Raw genomic sequence first — 20,980 nt, forward strand, 5'->3', positions numbered from 1 at the left:
ATGAAAATACTACTACTACAATGACTACTATTACTACTACTAATAATAATAAACACCTATGGTGATGATGACGACGATGTAAATGATGATTACAAATGAAATTTGTTTGTTCAATTTTAAAAAGTCCAATTTCATTATATTCTGTGTCTAATTTTGCGTATGCTATAGTGCAATGAACTGCACATCTCATTATCAACGAAAGACGTTTCCTGTTTTCAGGAAAAATATGGCCGGATTTATTGGATGGTTGGTAACAGCAACATGTAACACATTATTGATTATATAGTGCTGATTAGATGGAAGTTGATTGCCTTTTCCAGAGATCAAGGGAGGAAGCCGACTCGGTCTGTAATTGGTGCGTACAAAAACAGCTATCCATGGATTACGAATACGACACAATTAGCTCGGAGGATGTACATTAACTAGGCCATGTGCGCCACGCTCATGACGTAAACAACAACTAACTTAGGCACAGACCGCAGGTCACTGTCTCCTACGGTATTTCTAACACTGGAGAATGTGGACGATTAAAATTTAAATAACTCAGAGCCTCCAGTCAGCAATGCTGACGGTCTAGGTGCAGGGCCGTAGAGAGCGATCATGTGCCCTAGGTAAGAAACACCCAGGCCTCTCCTAGTTTTTGTTCAAACAAAAATTTTCTTTTATAAAATTAAAAAGTGTTGTTCGGCCCGGGATATATCCCCGGTGACTCCCCCCCCCCCCTTGTCGGCCCGGTCCTGGTGTATAAATAACTCAAGGTGATGGGTAAAACGATTTACAGTTGCCAATTACTTTTTCCTCATATGAAGTTAAGGTCTTAAATGAGAGTGTTTCCCTTCAGTGTTGATTCTGTTACACATCTGTCTCTCTTTTGGTACTTCCTGTACCCTTGACTACGTGCTCTTCTGGCACTTCCGGATCCGTCATTCCGACACTTCCGGTACTCTCTTCCAGGTTTTCTTCCGGCACTACCCTTCACACAACTGCTAATGTCACAAAAAACCTCCCACGTACTCTCAACGTCTCTTCCCTCTCTCTCATCCTTCAGTGTCGCCTCTTACACCCACCCGGAAAGTTTCTTCAAGAAGCCCTTGTCCGCAAATCCAACCTAGAATTCCTTTTCGCCGTTTAACGAGCGCAAACTCGGAGTACACTCTAATGCCTTCAAACGTCTCTACGATCCACATCTGGTGACGTTCGCACATGTACTGACGCTAAAATTAATGTAGTCCGGACATATTGCTTATTGAGACTCCGCCCTAGATTTGAATCACTCAGTTTCGATTGGATACGGTCTAGTCTCTTTGAAAACTGACCTAGGGTTGTTTATCACTTACCCATTTCTTTCGGGTTTCCGGTCCCCCAAAAGCCCAAGACTGCTTCCAAACTGGTCGTGACATTACGACTGATTGCAGACAAACAGAGTAGTCTCTACCTGAACGGCCTGGTGGTAGAATTCCCTTTGAATTTGGCCCGAACGGGTCGTTGCGTAATGATTAGACAACAGACGGAGAGTTTCTTTGTGTCCAGAACAGGTCTAAAGTCGTAATCTTACATAATACGTATTGACATTATCACAGGAGCTCTTAACTATGAATTAACTGTAAGAAAATAAGTGTATGCATGAAGCATGAAGCATCAGCAAAGTTTCCCCACAACGTGACACCGCAGTGTGTGAGTGGTTAGCGTGACTTGCTCGCGAGTGAAAGGGCACGAGTTCATATCATACCATCAGAAGTTAGGCAAGGCATTCATGGTATTGACTTAAAAGTAAATGTTTATTCTTTAGAATATGTGCATCGTAGTAATGTTGTGTGTGTGTGTGTGTGTGTGTGTGTGTGTCGGCGACAGTGCACAGTGAGTAATGAGGCATTGATGCTAATTTGGAAGTAAAATCTATATCCCATTGCACATTGTTTTGCTTATTGTCCAGCCTCTCAAAAGAAAAGATTACCGGATCATCTATGTCGAGAACTTCATTGTGAGTTCATATTTGAAGTAGCATAGATTAACATATGATTTATTAGAATTTGAACACAGTGGAAAGCTCACTACTAAGAAATAGACTATATAGGGAAAATAATTGTGATCTGGGCCATTTGTTTTATGGCGCCGTTAAACGCGGAACCAAATGATTACGACACTCTACTATATGACCTATAATGGCTCCCTCTATCATCATGTCGATAGGATCAACTTGCAAACATCTCAAAGCAACATCTAACGTATGTTTATCTCCACATAAACATGAAATAAGAGAACATCTTTGATTTCGATTGATTACGTGGATAAAAAAAAACAGCAACAACTCATTCAAGGTCACTCGCTCCTCTTTTGATGCATTTCTATAGTAGCAATGTAATTCTTGCGTTTATATAACTGTGTGGAAAACTAGTTTTATCTATACCAATATTTATAAGCTGAATCAGAATTCTAGTAATTTTGCTAAGTATACAAACATAAGTAAAATTTAATTTAAATAATGCATAGAATTTTAAAAAATATGAATTAGTCTTCGGACTAATTGGCAGTGTGATTCATCAACTAACATTTTATGCTACAGCAAATGCGAAAACCCCCAAAACAAACAAGCATTGAACTCAAAGTTAAAAATGTCATGTATTAAGTTTTTTACTTGCATTTATGAGATGAAAAGGGAACATATACAATGTAGCCAAATCGTTTCCATACAGATTCCTGGTCTGTTTCCATAACTCTTATTTTATTTTAACATCTCTCAAATGTCGTGACTTCTCTTTAATAGTTTGATTTTTTTTGTTTACTGTTTTTGTCCTTATCATAACAATGTAAAAGTACTTACACTACAGCCTGTGCAGATTTATCCACAGTGAAGTCTTTGTCCTTCGTACAAACGGTCTCTTCAACCGAAATATTAAATCTCTCGAGAATTCCTGGAAAAAATGTTATCATGATCACTACGCATAGTTTTATCGATGATCGACAATATCACTTTTATCATCGCCGTTGTTGTCGTAGTTATTTTCATGATCATTATTATCGTCGTCTTCGTCATCATTATTGTTATGATCATCTTTATCTTCACGTTCTTTTAAGTTCTTCATTAACAGCATTTTTTAAACTCCCGATGACGTTTTTTCACAATATGAGTTGATTGGTCATTAGTCACGATATAATTTATCTAATATTGATATGCTAGAGTTTCCCACCAATAAAAATTATACTTACATAGAAAATATTCTACCGCGATATTCACATGATTTGAAAATCACCAGCACTCGCCATCCCTCCCCTCAAAAAGAAACAAATAAAATAATTCGATTTGAAGGTCAGAAGGTCACATTTTTATGTTCTTGCTACCTTTTATATCCATATTTTTTTTTTCTCCAATTGTTATTGGACGATGGATCTTTGGTTCAGGTCCGAAATGAAAATTTAAACAAAACCGGACAAAGTGAATTGAAAACAAAGTATTTTACAGTCCCTGAATTTCACATCATGCTATGGCCATTAATGACATGTAAGACGGAATATATGCTTTTCATGTGTTATGGACATAAATGACACGTAATGTTGAATATATGCTTTTCACAATGTGTTATGGACATTAATGACATGTAATGCTGAAGATATGCTTTTCACGTGTTATGGACATTAATGACATGTAATGCTGAAGATATGCTTTTCACGTGTTATGGACATTAATGACATGTAAGGATGAATATATGCTTTTCACGTTGTGTTATTGACATTAATGTCATGTAAGACGGAATATGTGCTTTTCATGTGTTATGGACATAAATGACACGTAATGCTGAATATATACTTTTCACAATGTGTTATGGACATTAATGACACGTAATGATGAATATATGCTTTTCACGTGTTATGGACATTAATGACATGTAAGGATGAATATATGCTTTTCACGTTGTGTTGTTGACATTAATGACATGTAAGACGGAATATATGCTTTTCATGTGTTATGGACATAAATGACACGTAATGCTGAATATATGCTTTTCACAATGTGTTATGGACATTAATGACACGTAATGATGAATATATGCTTTTCACGTGCTATGGACATTAATGATATGTAAGGATGAATATATGCTTTTCACGTTGTGTTATTGACATTAATGACATGTAAGACGGAATATATGCTTTTCATGTGTTATGGACAGAAATGACACGTAATGCTGAATATATGCTTTTCACAATGTGTTATGGACATTAATGACACGTAATGCTGAATATATGCTTTTCACAATGTGTTATGGACATTAATGACACGTAATGATGAATATATGCTTTTCACGTTGTGTCATTGACATTAATGTCATGTAAGACGGAATATACGCTTTTCACGTGTTATGGACATTAATGACACGTAATGATGAATATATGCTTTTCACGTGTTATGGACATTAAAGACACATAAGGCTGAATATATGCTTTCCACGTGTTATGTACATTAATGACATATGAGACGAAATACATGATTTTCACGTGTTATGGACATTAATGACACATAAGGCTCAATATATACTTTTTATGTGTTATGGACATTATTGACCAGTAATGTTGAATATATACTTTACACGTGTTATGGACATTATTGACACGTAATGATGAATATATACTTTTCACGTTGTGTTATGGACATTAATGTCACGTAAGACGGAATATATGCTTTTCACGTGTTATGGACATTAACGTGAAGTAAGACGGAATATATGCTTTTCACGTGTCATGGACATTATTGACAAGCAAGGCGGAGTATATGCTTTTCACATGTTATGGACATTAATGACACGTAAGGTACATAATTTAAATATTACCCAGATGAATCAGACCAGTAATATCATTCTCACTGCAGCTGTCGGGTAGACACAATCCCCAGGTTAGCCGTAACGGAATACCGAAAGTATGCTGAAATTTATAGGAATTCATTACAGTTTTATAATCAAGATTATAAATTTATTTTAATGTTTGAAAAGACAAATATTTCTGTACACTTTAGCGGCTTAAAGAATTTGGGAACGCATTGCAAAGAAACGGCAACCACACACACACATACACACACACTGTTAGGAATATACATTCACACGCCATGCAATACCACTACTACTACTAGTACTAGCACTACTACTAATACTACTACTACTACTACTACTACTACTACTACTACTAATAATAATAATAATAATAATAATAATAATAATGTAATAGGCCAAGGGTCCTTACTTGACCGAGCGGTTGTCAAACGTTGGTGCGATTCTCGCTAGAAGTCATGAGTTTACCCCAACTTTCCAAAGACTTCCATACAACTTCAGTTGTAAATTAGAAAGCCCGACGTGTCCATTCTGTACCTAGATTTTACTCTAATTAATGCAAGACCACAGGTAAAACAAACTGCCAAATATATACCAACCGCACATCTGCATGGCTTATCTTCATCAGGTTTTCGCACCGCCATCCGTTCACGCCTTAGAAAATATGCGAGTATCCCCTAACACTGGGAACTATTTTAACTCCGCCACCTTAGGCCAGCCAATGTATGCTTTCCAGGCACATTTCGCCAATATAACTGCACTACATTTGCCCCCATGGCGATATAAACGGTATCTGCAGAGTCCCTTCTTATTTATTCCTTTGTGTAATTTATTGGTTTCCTACCGTAAATACTGCCCTTGCAGTCACACCAACAATGTACACCACTAGATTTTAATATGGACTATCTTACGACAGGGACATCCATTCGGTTTTGGCCTGAATTCACTACTAGTGAACCATGGCATCATGGAAACTCACTAACACTTCACTCCGTGACGTTTGCTCCTAGTAACTGGCTAATTATTTCGGGCATAGGAATATTTCCATTGCGCCGAATTCCAATAATTACACAAGTAATTACACAAATCTAAGAATTCCTTAAAACGGGGTGCTATAACCAAATGCGCATACTCCAAATTTATTACAATAATAATTGCAATACTGAATGGTTAGATGGATGGGCGGACGGACGGACGGATGGATGAATGGATAGATACGTACATTCATGTATACGAACACACATATATAGATAAATACACATACATACATACATACATACATACATACATACATACATACATACATACATAAATTGGAATTTGTAAGATCTTTCAACTACTAGTTATTTTTTATATCTCTGACGGATGCTTCTTACACGTGTTCATTTGTGAAAGTAAAGACTGACAAAACCTTCACCCAATCGGCAAAGAGCTATACGTCCACCCCACGTTCGATACATGTATTAGAGTTTTCGATTGATGCCATTTCAGTCACCATTATTGTACGCATATCTCGCTGCCTTACTGTCTGTAGATATGTACGTATGTGTAGATGGCTAGGTGTAAATGAGAGAGAGAGAGAGAGAGAGAGAGAGAGAGAGAGTCACATTTATGATCAACAAGTTTATAATATTACCCAAAATTGACTGTAAGAACTTAACTGTGACGGCATTATTTTATCATATAATACACACATATATACTGTAACGACTCTAGGTCTTACAATATGCAACAGAAAGGAAGTTAATTACAGAATTGTAAATTAAATCTCAAATAATCCTAATGTCCAATCACAAGTCGAAAAGTATTGGTTGTTCTGAATGAATTCCAATAGCTTTGAACGTCCTGATGTACTAATAGTATTTAATGTCCTGATGTACCAATAATCTTGAAAGTCGTGATGTATAATTAATGCAATTAAGAATGCATTTGAATGAATTGACAAAAATCCCCAAAATAATATGTTAATCCAGTTAATGAACACCTAGTCATTCCAATGAATTATTTAAATAAATAATTCCTCTAGAATCATATCTGAACACATCTACAGACCCTGAAACCAACTGGATTCCACAGACTGAGCTTAAGATCGAATATAATTATTTGTGTATCAACGCTGCATTTACAGATTTCCTCTTGACCTACGACGCAGTAGAATGTTTTGGAAAACCAACCATCTCAGCGGAAAGTTCTACTGACTCGTAAATAGGGTTAGACCTTGAACTCAAATTTTAGTAAGATCGTTTTTTACTGCTTACATCCATAGCAAAAATCAAGTATGCAAAACTTATAGAATATAAAAATAATTATAACGCTAGCGTGAAAGATTTGGTGTAGCGAAATCAACTAACGTAAAACTAAAAGCTGTTATTAATTTTTAAAAAATACAATTAGTAATATTTTTGAAATATAATAGCTACATTAAGTCAAAATCTGCCACATTCAGACTAAGACATTATTATCGATCTATGTACACTGGCGACTATTTACTCAATTTTCACTGCCTGTAAAAAAGTACCTTTTTGGAAAGCTAACGCCTAGGTTCCGTATATGTGCACGAAGTCGTCTGCGGTTTCCCATTTTTTGCCGTCACAGTCTCGAATTCTGCCCCGCTAATTATTTTATCCTCGATAGCCACCGGTTAAAGTTGACTGTTCTAAATATGCAGCCGTAACGTTATCGTTTTACCAGCACCACCAGCGAAACCGGTTAGCATCTGTATGTCTGCAACAACAATTCCGACTGGTGTACGAATGATAATTGCTGTAGTCACATTTTCAGCAATACTAAGACCGACAGTAGTCGTGGCGGTGATTCCGCAAGTAGCATCAACTAAAAGACAAGCGCGTTTGTAGTTCATGAGTAGTCCAGTTCTCTAAGTGATTCCATCTCACAGTCGTTCCTCTTCTATTACTTTACACGTCATTTAATCTTCAAAACTAGCGCCTAAGATTATTAAGTACCCGTCCATTAAGATGTTGAATTCTTTGAACCAACTTTGATCTCCAGCGAACAATGATTAAGGCATTGTATATATGGAGGACCTTTGAACATTATTATTTTTGACTGTACGCGTTTTGCAAATGGTATACCACAGTGGTCATCGTTTATTACTATTGTCATTGCACCCCAACCACCACTAAATCCGGTCACGATAAATAAATATAATTAATGACTCGCGTACGTTTAAGATGTACGATTTAAGCTTATCAAAACAATCCCCGACACTAATGAAAACATGTCAGTCACTTGCCTTTTTTTTTTCTTTCGTCTCCTTCGATGTATAATATTTCACTCTATATGCCCCATGAATATACGTATTGATGAAAGTTTGGCTGACAAAAAATATGGATTTTTGTATCGACTTAGTCGTTCTAAAACACAATCGACAAACACATTTCTCTAATATCCTCAATTTGATTCATTTCAGGCAAGTTTTTCATAGCTTTCCCATATTCTCCATCGTTTTGCATAATACTGGATTGTTCACTGGTTTGGAAGAAATCGTTTTAAAACTCGATTGTGACCTTTCTGTTCAGATCTTAATGTAGGGCGCCTTCTCCTACGAAAGATAAGCACCTGACGGATTGTTGTATACGCATACCCAGTCGCAGATATAATTGCAAATTACGTACATGTACTGTGTAACTACTCTTAGTTCTCAGGTTTGAAACAGGTTTGGTTGATTCTGTATAGCGGCGACTCAGCTCTTGAATTACCTGGCAATTTTAATATTTAACCCTGCATGAATCTATTACAGTCTGACGTGGTTCGATTTTTTCAGTGTTGTATTGTTAATGTTGCCGTAGTAACCGGGTGTGCTTATGCAGTGGAAAGTTGTAGCACAACTGGCCGTGGTTCATTTGCAATTACTAATATATCAAGTATGCAAGCTTTTCATATTCTGCTGGTGGTTGTATCCCACGCTCTTGTCCGAGCTGCCTCAAATGACTGACGATAGGCAAACTGATATTTAATGGAAAATCATCGTCTAATTGCATGTTCCGCCAATAAGAGTTCCAAATATTTTCTTTACCAGGATCAGAAGCTGCAGTTAATTTAGTCCTGGCTATTATTTTACCCACTTATATATCTATTTCCTAGACAGCGCTGGCTTCATCTAACCTTTTGTAAATCATCTCATAGGGCGTTTCTACAATCATAGGTTATATATTTGTTGAGTTGGCGAATATTCGCCTGTGTGCACAACAATATTCGCGAACAGATCCGCATGGCCGACTAAGAGTGACCTTACTGGGATACCACATTTAAGACATGGTCTAGCACCTAGACCAACAGATAACGCGAGCGAATGTGACAGAATTCATATTGTACCAGACATTCACCTTTATATTGATCGTAATGCTATGTAATGTTTTATCTATTGGCAAAATGTATTCTCTAATAGTTCTCCATTGATGGTGTACATAAATTTAGACATATGTAACTCCTCACCGAATATATCGGTTTGTAATAATACCTTTAGTGGAAGTGTATTTGATTGTACAACCATTCATTGTAACTTTTTGGCAATGATAGTAATTTCCAAACTACATGGAGTGCGTTTTAAACATACCCTTTTTTTACAGGCTGCATCAGTACAAAATAGTATACCAATGAACGCCGTTGGCACAATGATATCCGATGACATATAAAGTTTTATCCAACTTCAATACTGACTCCATATTTTTTGTGTCTTTGAATGTGAATCTCTTTTGGCAAACCTCCAGTCGAATCCACCACTTACACACTTCATGAGCATTATATTTTATACAGTACAGTGGCGATCAATACTATTTTATTCAGTACAGTGGCGATCAATAATATTTTATACAGTATAGTGGCGATCAACAATATTTTATACAATGAAGTGACGAACAATTCTATTTTTTTTTATAGTACAATGGCGATCAATGATATTTTATACAGTATAGTGGCGATCAATTATAGTTTATATAGTACGGTGGCGATCAAAAATATATTATACAAGACAGTGGCGATCATTGATAATTTCACAGTACAGTGGCGATAGTTAGTCCAACTTCTGAAGTACAATTTTAGTCGTACAGGAAATGATTCTCTTTGTATGTAGTATAGTCACAATCAATAATAATATATCGACCTGAAAGTGGCAGAATTTTTCTGTACACTACCAAAGGGTACAGCAATTATATTTCTGTTTTACAAAAATAATTATTTGATTTACAGACTAGTAACGGCTAAACAGCTTTATGCTAGCCGATTTCGCACGCAAAATCTTTAACACTAGCTTTAGAATTATAGGTTACTGCATTTGTATGGGAAAATATGAACGAGTTTTTCGGATGTAAATACTGCACGACCTTGGGAGTGAAGTATATCCATCCGATAAAACGAGTTCATATTTTCCCATACAAATGCGGTAACCTTTTTATTATATGCTCATTTTCTTATTCTACCTAATTCTTAATTATATTAACAAAATACACTTCAAGAAACAAAGTATGTGAATGTATGCCTTATTCCAAACTAAATATACTAGCGCAGATTCATCATTACACAACAACAACATTATTACTGCGCACATAATTCCGCCCAGATAAATTTGAACTTAGTCGCGCGCTTTACATAATGTTCGAAAGTAAATGGCGTATCTAATTAAAATTGAAATTTGGAGTCATATTGTGAATGAATGCGCATTGCAACTTTTCCATTTGAACTGGAATAGAATATATTTTGGTACTTTTTCGATTCTACGAACTTTCGTGATTATGGACTGGATTTATATGTGACAATTCCACGTGAAATACATCGGATTGAAGAAGCGAGGGAGAAGCGTGCTGATATCTGCAAATGTGTTTCTGTTTCTGTCATTGAATGTTTGAAATCATAATGTGGGAAAAATATTAAGTCTTTTAATTGCAATTACATAAAGACACTATGGAATTTAATGCTTATTTTATTTTGAGTGGAGTAAGGAGTATGTAATTGCACTTATATTCGAAATTACAGTACAATTTCTAAATGTGTAATCAAGATTGAGAACCTATAACATGGCTCATGCAATTCGGGTTTGCAGAACTAGGAAAGTACATTTTGAGGAAATTCAGGCTGTAAAACTGTAAGTATATTGTTTTGCCATTCTTATTAGCAGCTAAAGTAGACATTATATGCCTAATCACTTGTATGTTATTTGTAAGGTCCCAGCAATTGTATTGCCTATCTGGCAGCTATTGCTAGTCTAAATCAGAAATACTGTATCAAAAAAGTTAACACGAAATGTGCTAAAGCAGCTGGTATGTGACAGTCCACGAAACCTCTGCTTTACTTCATTCAGAAACAAATTTAATCAACCAAACTTAGAAGCGCCTACTATGCGAGTGTACATCATTTGTTACAAATCAAAAGTGCTGGCGTCTGCGTCCATTGTTTGTTTACAAAAGAAAGTAGCTCCTTTATGCACATTAATGCAAGATGAAGGTGTCCAATATCGTAAAATACTGAATGATTCTGACAATGTAAAGTTAACGGAGACAAAAATGCGCATATAATAATTGTTTTTATTACCTAAGTATTAACCATACCGCATGCACTCCCGTGTGACAGAAGGTTACAAGTTAAGGCGTAGGCCTATCTCATCTTCCGAAATCCAAATCACCTTTATTATACTACTCAAGTTGTACGTGTCATAATTATTTATAAAAGTGTCAGAGGTTAAAAATTTAATGTTGAATGACTAGATAGTTTCTTCGCTGCATTATATGTAGTTCGCTTTATGTAAAGAACAGATGTATATAATGCGAAATGTCAAAATTCTCAAAATCAGCACGAAATCCATATATTTCGCATCCCTAAAATAATATATATGTGAGATATGTAGCAAATCATTTTGATTTTGTGTCTGCATTATAAAGACGACTTTGTATCAGGTTCTATATATTTAGCAAAGTCTTCCGTCCCTGATTAGAATATAATTTGGAGGCCTCATTACATGTAGCAGTAAGTGGAAATAAAGGCGCACATTTACAAGTCCGTTTACAAACTCAATGTTTTGACCCGTATATGTCAACCTTTCATCTTCTGCAATATTTTGGCAATTCTGCTCCACAGCCTCAGTATGTGAATGGTTATTAAAATATTTTTGGTTTTTCTTTTTTGTAATCAACAAAACAACAATAAAAATAATCTCAAAAAAAGTTTCTTTGAAATCAATGACTGCAAAGCGAACATGGCATCAGTCATACCAAATCCACGTATAAAATCAAACTTTAAAAAATAGTTACAATAATCTATTTTCCACTCAATAAATTTAAAGTTAGCAGGATGATAAAGTCTGAAACTTTTTATTCACCTTTTTTAAAAATCTGAAATTAGTATACCTTCAAACCAGGAACACTAGAAGAACCCTGTACTAAATATACATTTAAATAGTTGCATAATAGGTGGGGTATTATGTGTTTTCATAAAATAAAGCTACCCGTCAAATATTGGCCAGACCTGGGGACAAGTGTCAGTCAAGGCTAGATCCAAAGGGTACGGAGTCAATGCTTAATGCAGTCAAAAACATGGAAGCTTAGGACGGCAAATGACGTACAACTAACGTACAAGTAACAAGTATTTACACAGTAATGGATCGGTATCGCGTTTGAATTATGACGTTTGAACATCTGTTCAATAACTATAAATAGTCTAAAGGAGGAGTCGGCAACCTATTTTACATAGCGTGCCACTTTTTTTTCCAGATTAATTACAGAATGAACGAGCGCGTGCCACAAGTAAAAGAGTAACACTTAATGATCAAATTTTTGGCTGCCCTTCGTGTGCGACACAAAATCTCTTGAATGGCCATCTTGTGGCACTCGTGCCGTAGGTTGCCGACCCCTGATCTAAATCATTAATTGCTAAATATTGTTTAAACGTAAATCACACACACACACACACACACACAGACACGCGTGCGCTAGCGCACGCACAACTAATAAACAAAAACATAGAATAGCAAACAACAGAAGATGAAAAAAATATATGCATGCATAAATGAGTAGAACTTTTAAGTTCATTTAGGACAAAACTATTTCCAATTTAGGGAAATTATTTTCATTTGGCATTTGAAATCTAAAGAAGAATTTTTTAACACAGCCATTGCACACATATCTCCAATCAGCGTTTCTCCAAAATTCAATATATTTATAGATGTATAGATGCGTGCTATTTTGTATTCGTTTCTGTTTTCTGTAGTTCATACTGTGATAAGAATAGTCTAAATATTCACATGTATACACCATTTTCAATAAACATGCGCTAATGACAAGAAATAAAGAAATCTGATCCGGCCTGACCATGACTGCGTCCGGGATTGATATTTTGGTTGTAAACTACTTACGTTCACATTTTCTCCAGCAACATCATTGATAATGCTCTGAGGCAGGGGAAACGTTGCTCTACAATATTTTGTTCCGAACTGTCTGTCTATCGTGTTATTGTAAGGACCCAAAGGTAGACCAACATTAAGCTTTGCCTTGACATTCATACATTGGTCGTAGGTTCCAATGAAATGCATCACTCCTTGTCGAATTCCAGTTGTGGGCTTTCCAATCGCGTCGAAAACTTAATAATAATAATAATAATAATAATAATAGGAAGAAGAAGACGAAGATTTACAATAATATTAATAATAATAAAAAAAATATCCACGTGGGTATATGCTAGGGGTGCGATGTGGAGGATTAAACTTACAAGAAGTACATATCAACATGCTGCTTTGTACTAGATTTAAGATAAATCCATGGTAGTCACTACCCTTTGGTTTATTATTATTATTATACATAAAGCTTACAATCTATAGTCTATGGCCCCATGGATGTTAACAAATTAACGTACCGGTTGTACGCTTTCACCAAAAAAATCTGATTTATCAACATTTGAATTCCTCCTTACCTGCAGAATATTTAAAGAAACGCACTGTACCACATTTAGCAAGTGGGAAAGCAAACAGTAATGCACGCAATAATATACTGAAAAGGAAATCCAAACGAAGCAAATTTTAATGATCACACAAAACTTTTTCTTAGAATTCCATGTCATTTGTGCTTGTCTATAAGATATGAATTTTGCACCACCCTTGCTAAAAAAAAGAATAAACATTTGGTACACAATTTTATGAATTTGGCACAGACAAAATAGACAGACAGATAACATATAGATAGATAGATAGTAGACAGACACAGACAGACAGACACAGATAGATAGATAGATAGATAGATAGATAAAAAATGAATACGTAGGTAGGTCTTTGTAATTAATTTGTCTCTGCCACATAGAATCTAATATTTTCGCCACATATTGACTAAGTATTTGCAATTTTATGCACTAGTGGTATTCGCTCAAATTCTGAACTTTGAAAAGAGCTGATATTTTTGATGACCCAATTCAGTCAGAAAAAACAACAATTGTTTAGTTATCGAGTACTCTGGAATATGACTTTATGGTCACTTGTATTAAGAAATCATGTGTGCTAACTAACGACAATGCCAAGGACGACTAACGTAATAACTTTAGGAAAGTTCGCTTATCCTACTTGTGTGTGATAACATGTTCCGATAATTTTAATATCGTTTTTCTCCATGTGATAACATGTTCCGTTCGCAAACATTTGTGATTCAGAGTTACCGGTGCTGAATGTGTATAACAAAAGAGTCTGTGACACAACAACCATGTTCTCTCGTGACACCATTGCAACTGCAAAATTTTTGTAATACTGTAGTTATGAAATAATACATTGAAATAAAAGTCGATATCAGATATCGTTTTGAAAGATCAAAGTTGCTCTGTCGAGTTGTCAGTCATTCGAACAGAAAACTAATTTTTCTTTGACGTCCGATCAGAACTGCTTCGAATTAGGTTATACGTTATCTAACATGAACAACTTGATAACTACACTAATGCGAATGTATCTGGTATACTTTGTTCGCTATAACGTATCCTGTAAATATATCAAGGTCGAGGACGGTGAAATGAAAGATAAATTGCTTTTATTTGCTTCACCTTTCGCACCATCAATTTAGTATCAGGTTGGGACAAATAGGTAATTCAGTACGTTAATGGAGAGATTCAGTGGAATTTAGAACACTCTGTATTTGACATGTATACATTACGAGGTGGTGGGATCCAATGAGCGTGAAATAGCCATAACGTTTGATATATTAAGTTTTTTCTTTACAGTTAAAAAGTTCAAATAAGAATGCCCTGAAAAAGCTTAAACTGTAAGGAGCTTCCTAGGGTCCCATAAGGGTTCCCACAGACCCTTTGATTTCTTGTTTACGGACCCACCCCCAAATTTAAGGATATTCCTGGATCTACATGTGTGTGTGTGTGTGTGACTTATCTCTATATTTTCTTCAAAATAATAAAATGCCTTATAATTTTGCACTTTATCAATGCCCAGTTTTCATAATATGAAATATGAATGCATGTGCGTATGTATGAATAAGGTAAGGTAATTTTACACCTTAAAAATGATTCACACGCAGAAACTTATTTAGGTATATGACATGAAAGATAGACAAATATATAGACAGATCTGTATTAGTTTCGAGACTTTGTATCGCTATTTTGTTTTATTTCTGTTTTCAAACACTAGTAGTTCTTGATCACATAGTGTCTATTTAATATTTATAATAATATAATTTTACTTGCTGGATCAAGTTGCCAGAAAAGTTATAGAACGTGTTAGGACTCCGATTTACAATATAGTTCAATAGATGAAACCACTTGCAATCATCCTTTGTATTGGTGTATTTGTGTGTTTTGGATTTTCAACGTAGCTTTAAAAACAAAATTTCAGTCATATCCTTACAATGTCTGCAGTGTGGCAGTTTAAAGTGATGCGTGGCACTGTGGCATCAGGCCGCAGACATGTAGCATCATGTCGCATCCAGTCACATTATCCTGACACCAAGACGACCAGTCCTAACACTAACCTTTTTGATGATGAGCGCCAAGTGAGGCAGCTGTTAGCACTATGTTTATGTGTTTGGTATGACTCGGCCGGGGTTCTAACCCACGACCTCCCGCATCCGAGTTGGACGCACTAACCACTATGTCACCGGAGTGGTTAAATCATCCTTTGTAGAGATGGCTTATAAAAATGGCCATGCAAACATTATTGATTCCATTAGAGCCTTGAATGAATAAATAAAGGTAATTACAATAAGTTGTATAGTTACTAAGGACAGGTTCAGGATATTTATATAATTGATCCAGCTTTCAAACATTGTTACCACTAGAGCCTTGCATGAATAAATAAAGGTAATTACAATGAGGTATATAGTTATTAAGGACAGGTTCAGGATATTGATATAATTGCTCCAACTTTCAAACATTTCATTTTCGTTGAATTCGCTTTTCTTGAAAAGTTAATTGTGCCTCAGCAGCTGTAATACATTAAATCTAGTTGCCAAGATTTCATGTTTGCAATTTTTTTCTGAGTTATGATGAAGTTGCCAGTGAGGAAATTGATTCTGTTGGAAGAAATAAGATCAGTATTGTACCTGTTGCAATAATAAAAGAGTGAGTAATCACAAACTACAAACATTTATTGATATCACATACTTTAATAGTTTATCAGCGATCAAAGCTACCCTGTCACGTTGTTGATAAAATAAGAAAGTAATTATCTATGAGCAGTATTTACACTGTTGTCAAATTGGCTCCAACTTAAAATTAGGTCACACTTTGTCAGACTTGGATTAACGACTAATTTTACAGATCGTTACCTGTGTAATGTAATATTTAAACCCAAATAGGTCTAGGGCGGTACAATCGATAATGGATCAGTGTTTACATTAGCTTTCGTGTCAGGTACTTGCTATCAGGTTGATGTGATAATTTGGTCAAACACTTTGCGAGAGAGAGAGAGAGAGAGAGAGAAAGAGAAGCCCTTAACCCCATGGTGACCACAGACTGGTACGCGATGCTGTTTTCAGTGGGTCGCCGAGATCAGTCTTAATCATCTACCCAATTTTGTTTTACTTTTTGGCAAGGCTAAGACTGCAAACCTAATCCGGGTCGCCGCCGGTAAAGGTTGAAACTGCTGCTCTAGGTTGTAGTATACTCCATTAACACGCACAACATTTTTGCACGGTGTGAATATTTGCAAATGTGCAAATTTTGATACATATATGTTAGAAACTTTGCAATGTGATTACGCGGAATTTTGTGCTGGGTATTATATAAATAAGAACTTTTTCATATACAAAGATGATTTTCAGTGTTTTAAAATTATAGTCACACAAGAAGGTAGAACATGTGCTGAAAACATCGATACTATTAATATCGATGATGGAGATGATCATGACGATAATCGCATCATATCTAATGACATTAAACAAATAGGTGATAAATCGGTTCTTGTTTTGGGATTAAATAAATGTCAGCAATAAAGATCCTAATAAATAGCATTTACCTCACATAACAAGAAGGCTGAATAGTTAACCATAACATGTTAAATAGTGAGTTATAGCTAACTCTGCATACTATTTATTTATTCCTGGTTGATACCGAATATAATAATTCCTTAAACATACATTCTAGCACTTTTTCAATACTCTATAATGTATATATTATATTTGGATACGTACGTAAACTGGTGCATGACAATAAGGTTATTATACAACAATTGGATGCTTCGATCTTTATCGTAGTCCTATGATTTGAGTCATAAAGTTTGATATCATCTTCATTTCCTTTTTTCTGACTTATAGTTCGTAAGTACATCAGGCCTACTGGCCTATTAGAAACCTGACAGCCCCTACCCTGTCAAACTCTCTACCTTTCAGCGCTTTGTGTAAATCAGACTAGAGTGTAAACTATTTTGTGTAAATTAGACCAGAGTGTAAACTATTTTGTATAAATAAGACCAGAGTGTAAACTATTTTGTATAAATAAGACCAGAGTGTAAACTGTTTTGTGTATATTAGACCAGAGTGTAAACTATTTTCTGTAAATTAGACCAGAGTGTAAACTATTTTGTATAAATAAGACCAGAGTGTAAACTATTTTGTATAAATAAGACCAGAGTGTAAACTGTTTTGTGTATATTAGACCAGAGTGTAAACTATTTTGTGTACATCAGACCAGAGTGTAAACTATTTTGTGTATATTAGGCCAGAGTGTAAACTATTTTGTATAAATAAGACCAGAGTGTAAACTGTTTTGTGTATATTAGACCAGAGTGTAAACTATTTTGTGTAAATTAGACCAGAGAGTAAACTATTTTGTATAAATAAGACTAGCATGTAAATTGTTTTATGTAAAAAAGACCAGAGTGTAAACTATTTTGTGTAGAAAAAACCAGAGTGTAACCTATTTTGTATAAATAAGATCAGAGTTTTATCAATTTTGTGTAAATAAGACCAGAGTGTAAACTATTTTGTGCAAATTAGACCCGAGTGTAAACTACTTTGCGTAAATTAGAACAGTGTGTAAACTACTTCATGGAAAATAAACCAGGGTGCAAGCAACTTTGCGTAAATTAGGACACAGTGTAAACTACTTCATGGAAATTAAACCATAGTGTACGCTACTTTGCATAAATTAGAACAGAGTGTAAACTACTTCATGGAAATTAAACCAGAGTGTAATCTACTTTATGTACATTAGAACAGAGTGTAAAATACTTCTTGACATATAATTGTGTTGATTTGCGGTTTAAAAAACATAAATAAATAAATAAATCCACGAATACCGGATACTAATGGAATACATCTTCATTTTCTGGGGTCAGAAGGTTTCTTTAAGATTATCCTCCTTTCTGTGTACGAGTATGTACTTAACAAAGAAAGGGTAACTGGAGAGACGTAAAATGCATGCTATCAACTGATGCCGTACATACTTATTGGGTAGATATATGAAAAAATACGAAGGTAAAACCATCGTACGAGTAAATATGTAATAGCATGTACGACACAAACACTCCAACTACACAATGGAGAAAAAGGGGTGTTGGGGTGAGAGTGGTATGTGGAACGTAGCAAAGGCTTGTTTTTAGAATAAGAGTCAGTCCTCAGTGATTGGCTAAAAAGGGAGATGTTGTTTTTAATTTCTTTAATTTTATATCCTCTTCAACATGACACACACACACACAGATATATATATATATATATATATATATATATATATATATATATATATATATATATATATATATATATATATATATATATATATATATATATGAATCTCAAAAAATGTAACGATCGGAAATAGAAATTTAAAAAAATGAAAATGCTTATGACTACGACAGCGGCTACGATAGTAGTGGAATTTCAAAAGTAATTTCAACTCTTCAACAATTATTCCAGAATTTTTCTCTTTATCTTATATCCACCTTTGACCAGCATATGGTATGCTCAATGCCGATCACTTTCAAATGATTTTACTACCGGTAGACTAAAATGTTTATATAAATGTTTCATTTGTCTTTGCAGCCATTTGTTCGAAAAACGTACCTCCACCCTAACGCTTACATACTTTTCATTTTTCGGATATCCCACTGTATGTTGGTAGTAGCAAATGTCTTTAATAATATTTATGCAAACAAACAAGCAGAAGATAGGGTTAGGGTTAGTTGGGGGAGGTGCACTATTCCCTTCCCCAGGAACAACTAGCAGGCAGTCAGAAAAAAAGTGGCACATGCACAGTTGTGCGCACGCCACTATAATTAAACTCAACAACAACAGCAGCAGAAGATATATATATATATATATATATATATATATATATATATATATATATATATATATATACAGAGAGAGAGAGAGAGAGAGAGATAGGTGGATAGATAGATATTTGATCTATAGACAGACAGAACAATCGATACGTCGATGGATAGGTGGGTAGAAAGGCTGTTATGTAAGTTAGTACACAGTGAGATATACGAATGGTTTAACAGACAGCAGCATAGATATTTATGAAAAGACATACGTACTGTTTACTGCCCAGTCTGAACCATACAAAAGTCTCTCCACAAAATCCATGGTGTCGTTGTAGCACTGGTAGTTGAGGGCGAAGTTTTCACTGTAAGGTAACAAACCTCGGACGCTGTACTGTGATCTCGTTAAAGACAAACCTTTCTTGAGGAAGCTTAACCAATCCATGGACGAAAATAAACCGCTCACAAACCTGTCAGTTGAATTTTTATCCAGTGTCTCGTAATTTACTTTATTTACTTCTTCTACAAAAAGTTGCATAATTCCTACAAATTCAGTGCTCTGTAAAAGTTCCGGTACATGACTGAGGGCCCATGGCACTACTGCGTGCATGAACAGACCCTTTTGATAATTAGCTTCTAAGGAAAGGAGTGGAAGCCCAGCCACTAAAATCTCCTCCAGCTGATGGAATAAGGCCTCTTTGTGAATGAGAAAATCTGCGATAAACGATGCTTTCTGCGTTATGTTTAAAGCGTTAAGTACTGATTTAATCATATCTGGACTTAATGCGCCAAATTGTCCGCTGCATGATGGACAGCAAGCAATAGTAAGAAACAGCGCTAGTGCAGCCGACTTGGTGCTCCCAGTGATGGCCATTATTGTTCGGCCTTAAAGCAACCTCAGCTATTCTGAACTTAATCGTACACTGTATTATTTGTATGACTGTAAGACGAAGTAACTAAATAACGGATACTTTGCCCTCATGAGAAATCCATTTATCTCATGCGTCAGGTGCAGTGTGCTAGTCTCTGTCTGTGCGGGACGAAATACGTTTGCTATCTTGTTCAATCTAAGGGATTGTGGAAGCGCAAAATCCAACTTACCTCAAAATACTGATAAGAGTATCACTATCCCTGTATGCAAACATAACCAGTAGCGAGGATTACGGCGTGCCTGTTATGACACGCATATTATTGGGGGACAAGAAAACAAAGGTGCAACACTCCACCATCACCCCCAAAAACTCCGCTCAATGTTTGTGTTCCTCTATCTCCATTTTAAAAAAATTCAAACACTAGTAAAACCCCAAAACAACATGAAACAAAACTAAAAAAGGAACATGCTTGTAGCCTACATTATCAGTTCCTGACACAAACGTTTACACAAGCATCTTTGCAGAAATTGGAAACATAATTTTATTCAGAAACAGGATGGTAGGTCTGCAGATAACCTGTCTCACTGCACATAGCTAACAGT

At 35.5% G+C, this 20,980-nt stretch overlaps 1 protein-coding gene across 2 annotated transcripts in view; it reads right to left on the minus strand.

Annotated features, from left to right (window-relative positions):
- The window catches only part of LOC149781587 (O-acyltransferase like protein-like), a 52,454-nt gene extending 31,785 nt beyond the window's left edge, over positions 1 to 20,669 (minus strand). The window contains exons 1-4 of one of the 2 annotated variants that reach the window (XM_089935637.1): positions 19,783 to 20,669; positions 13,180 to 13,403; positions 4,824 to 4,914; positions 2,822 to 2,912 (exon numbers count right to left, since the gene is read on the minus strand). In XM_089935637.1, the coding sequence (XP_089791763.1) occupies positions 2,822 to 2,912; positions 4,824 to 4,914; positions 13,180 to 13,403; positions 19,783 to 20,380 (1,004 nt within the window). In that variant the 5' untranslated portion in view covers positions 20,381 to 20,669. The remainder of the gene's footprint in view (positions 1 to 2,821; positions 2,913 to 4,823; positions 4,915 to 13,179; positions 13,404 to 19,782) is intronic. The other variant, XM_089935638.1, reaches the window with a different exon arrangement.
- Between the last annotated feature and the right edge of the window lie 311 nt (positions 20,670 to 20,980).

The sequence above is a fragment of the Sinohyriopsis cumingii genome, chromosome 15, assembly GCF_028554795.1.
Source record: "Sinohyriopsis cumingii isolate HCF-2022 chromosome 15, ASM2855479v2, whole genome shotgun sequence".
NCBI lineage: Eukaryota > Metazoa > Mollusca > Bivalvia > Unionida > Unionidae > Sinohyriopsis > Sinohyriopsis cumingii.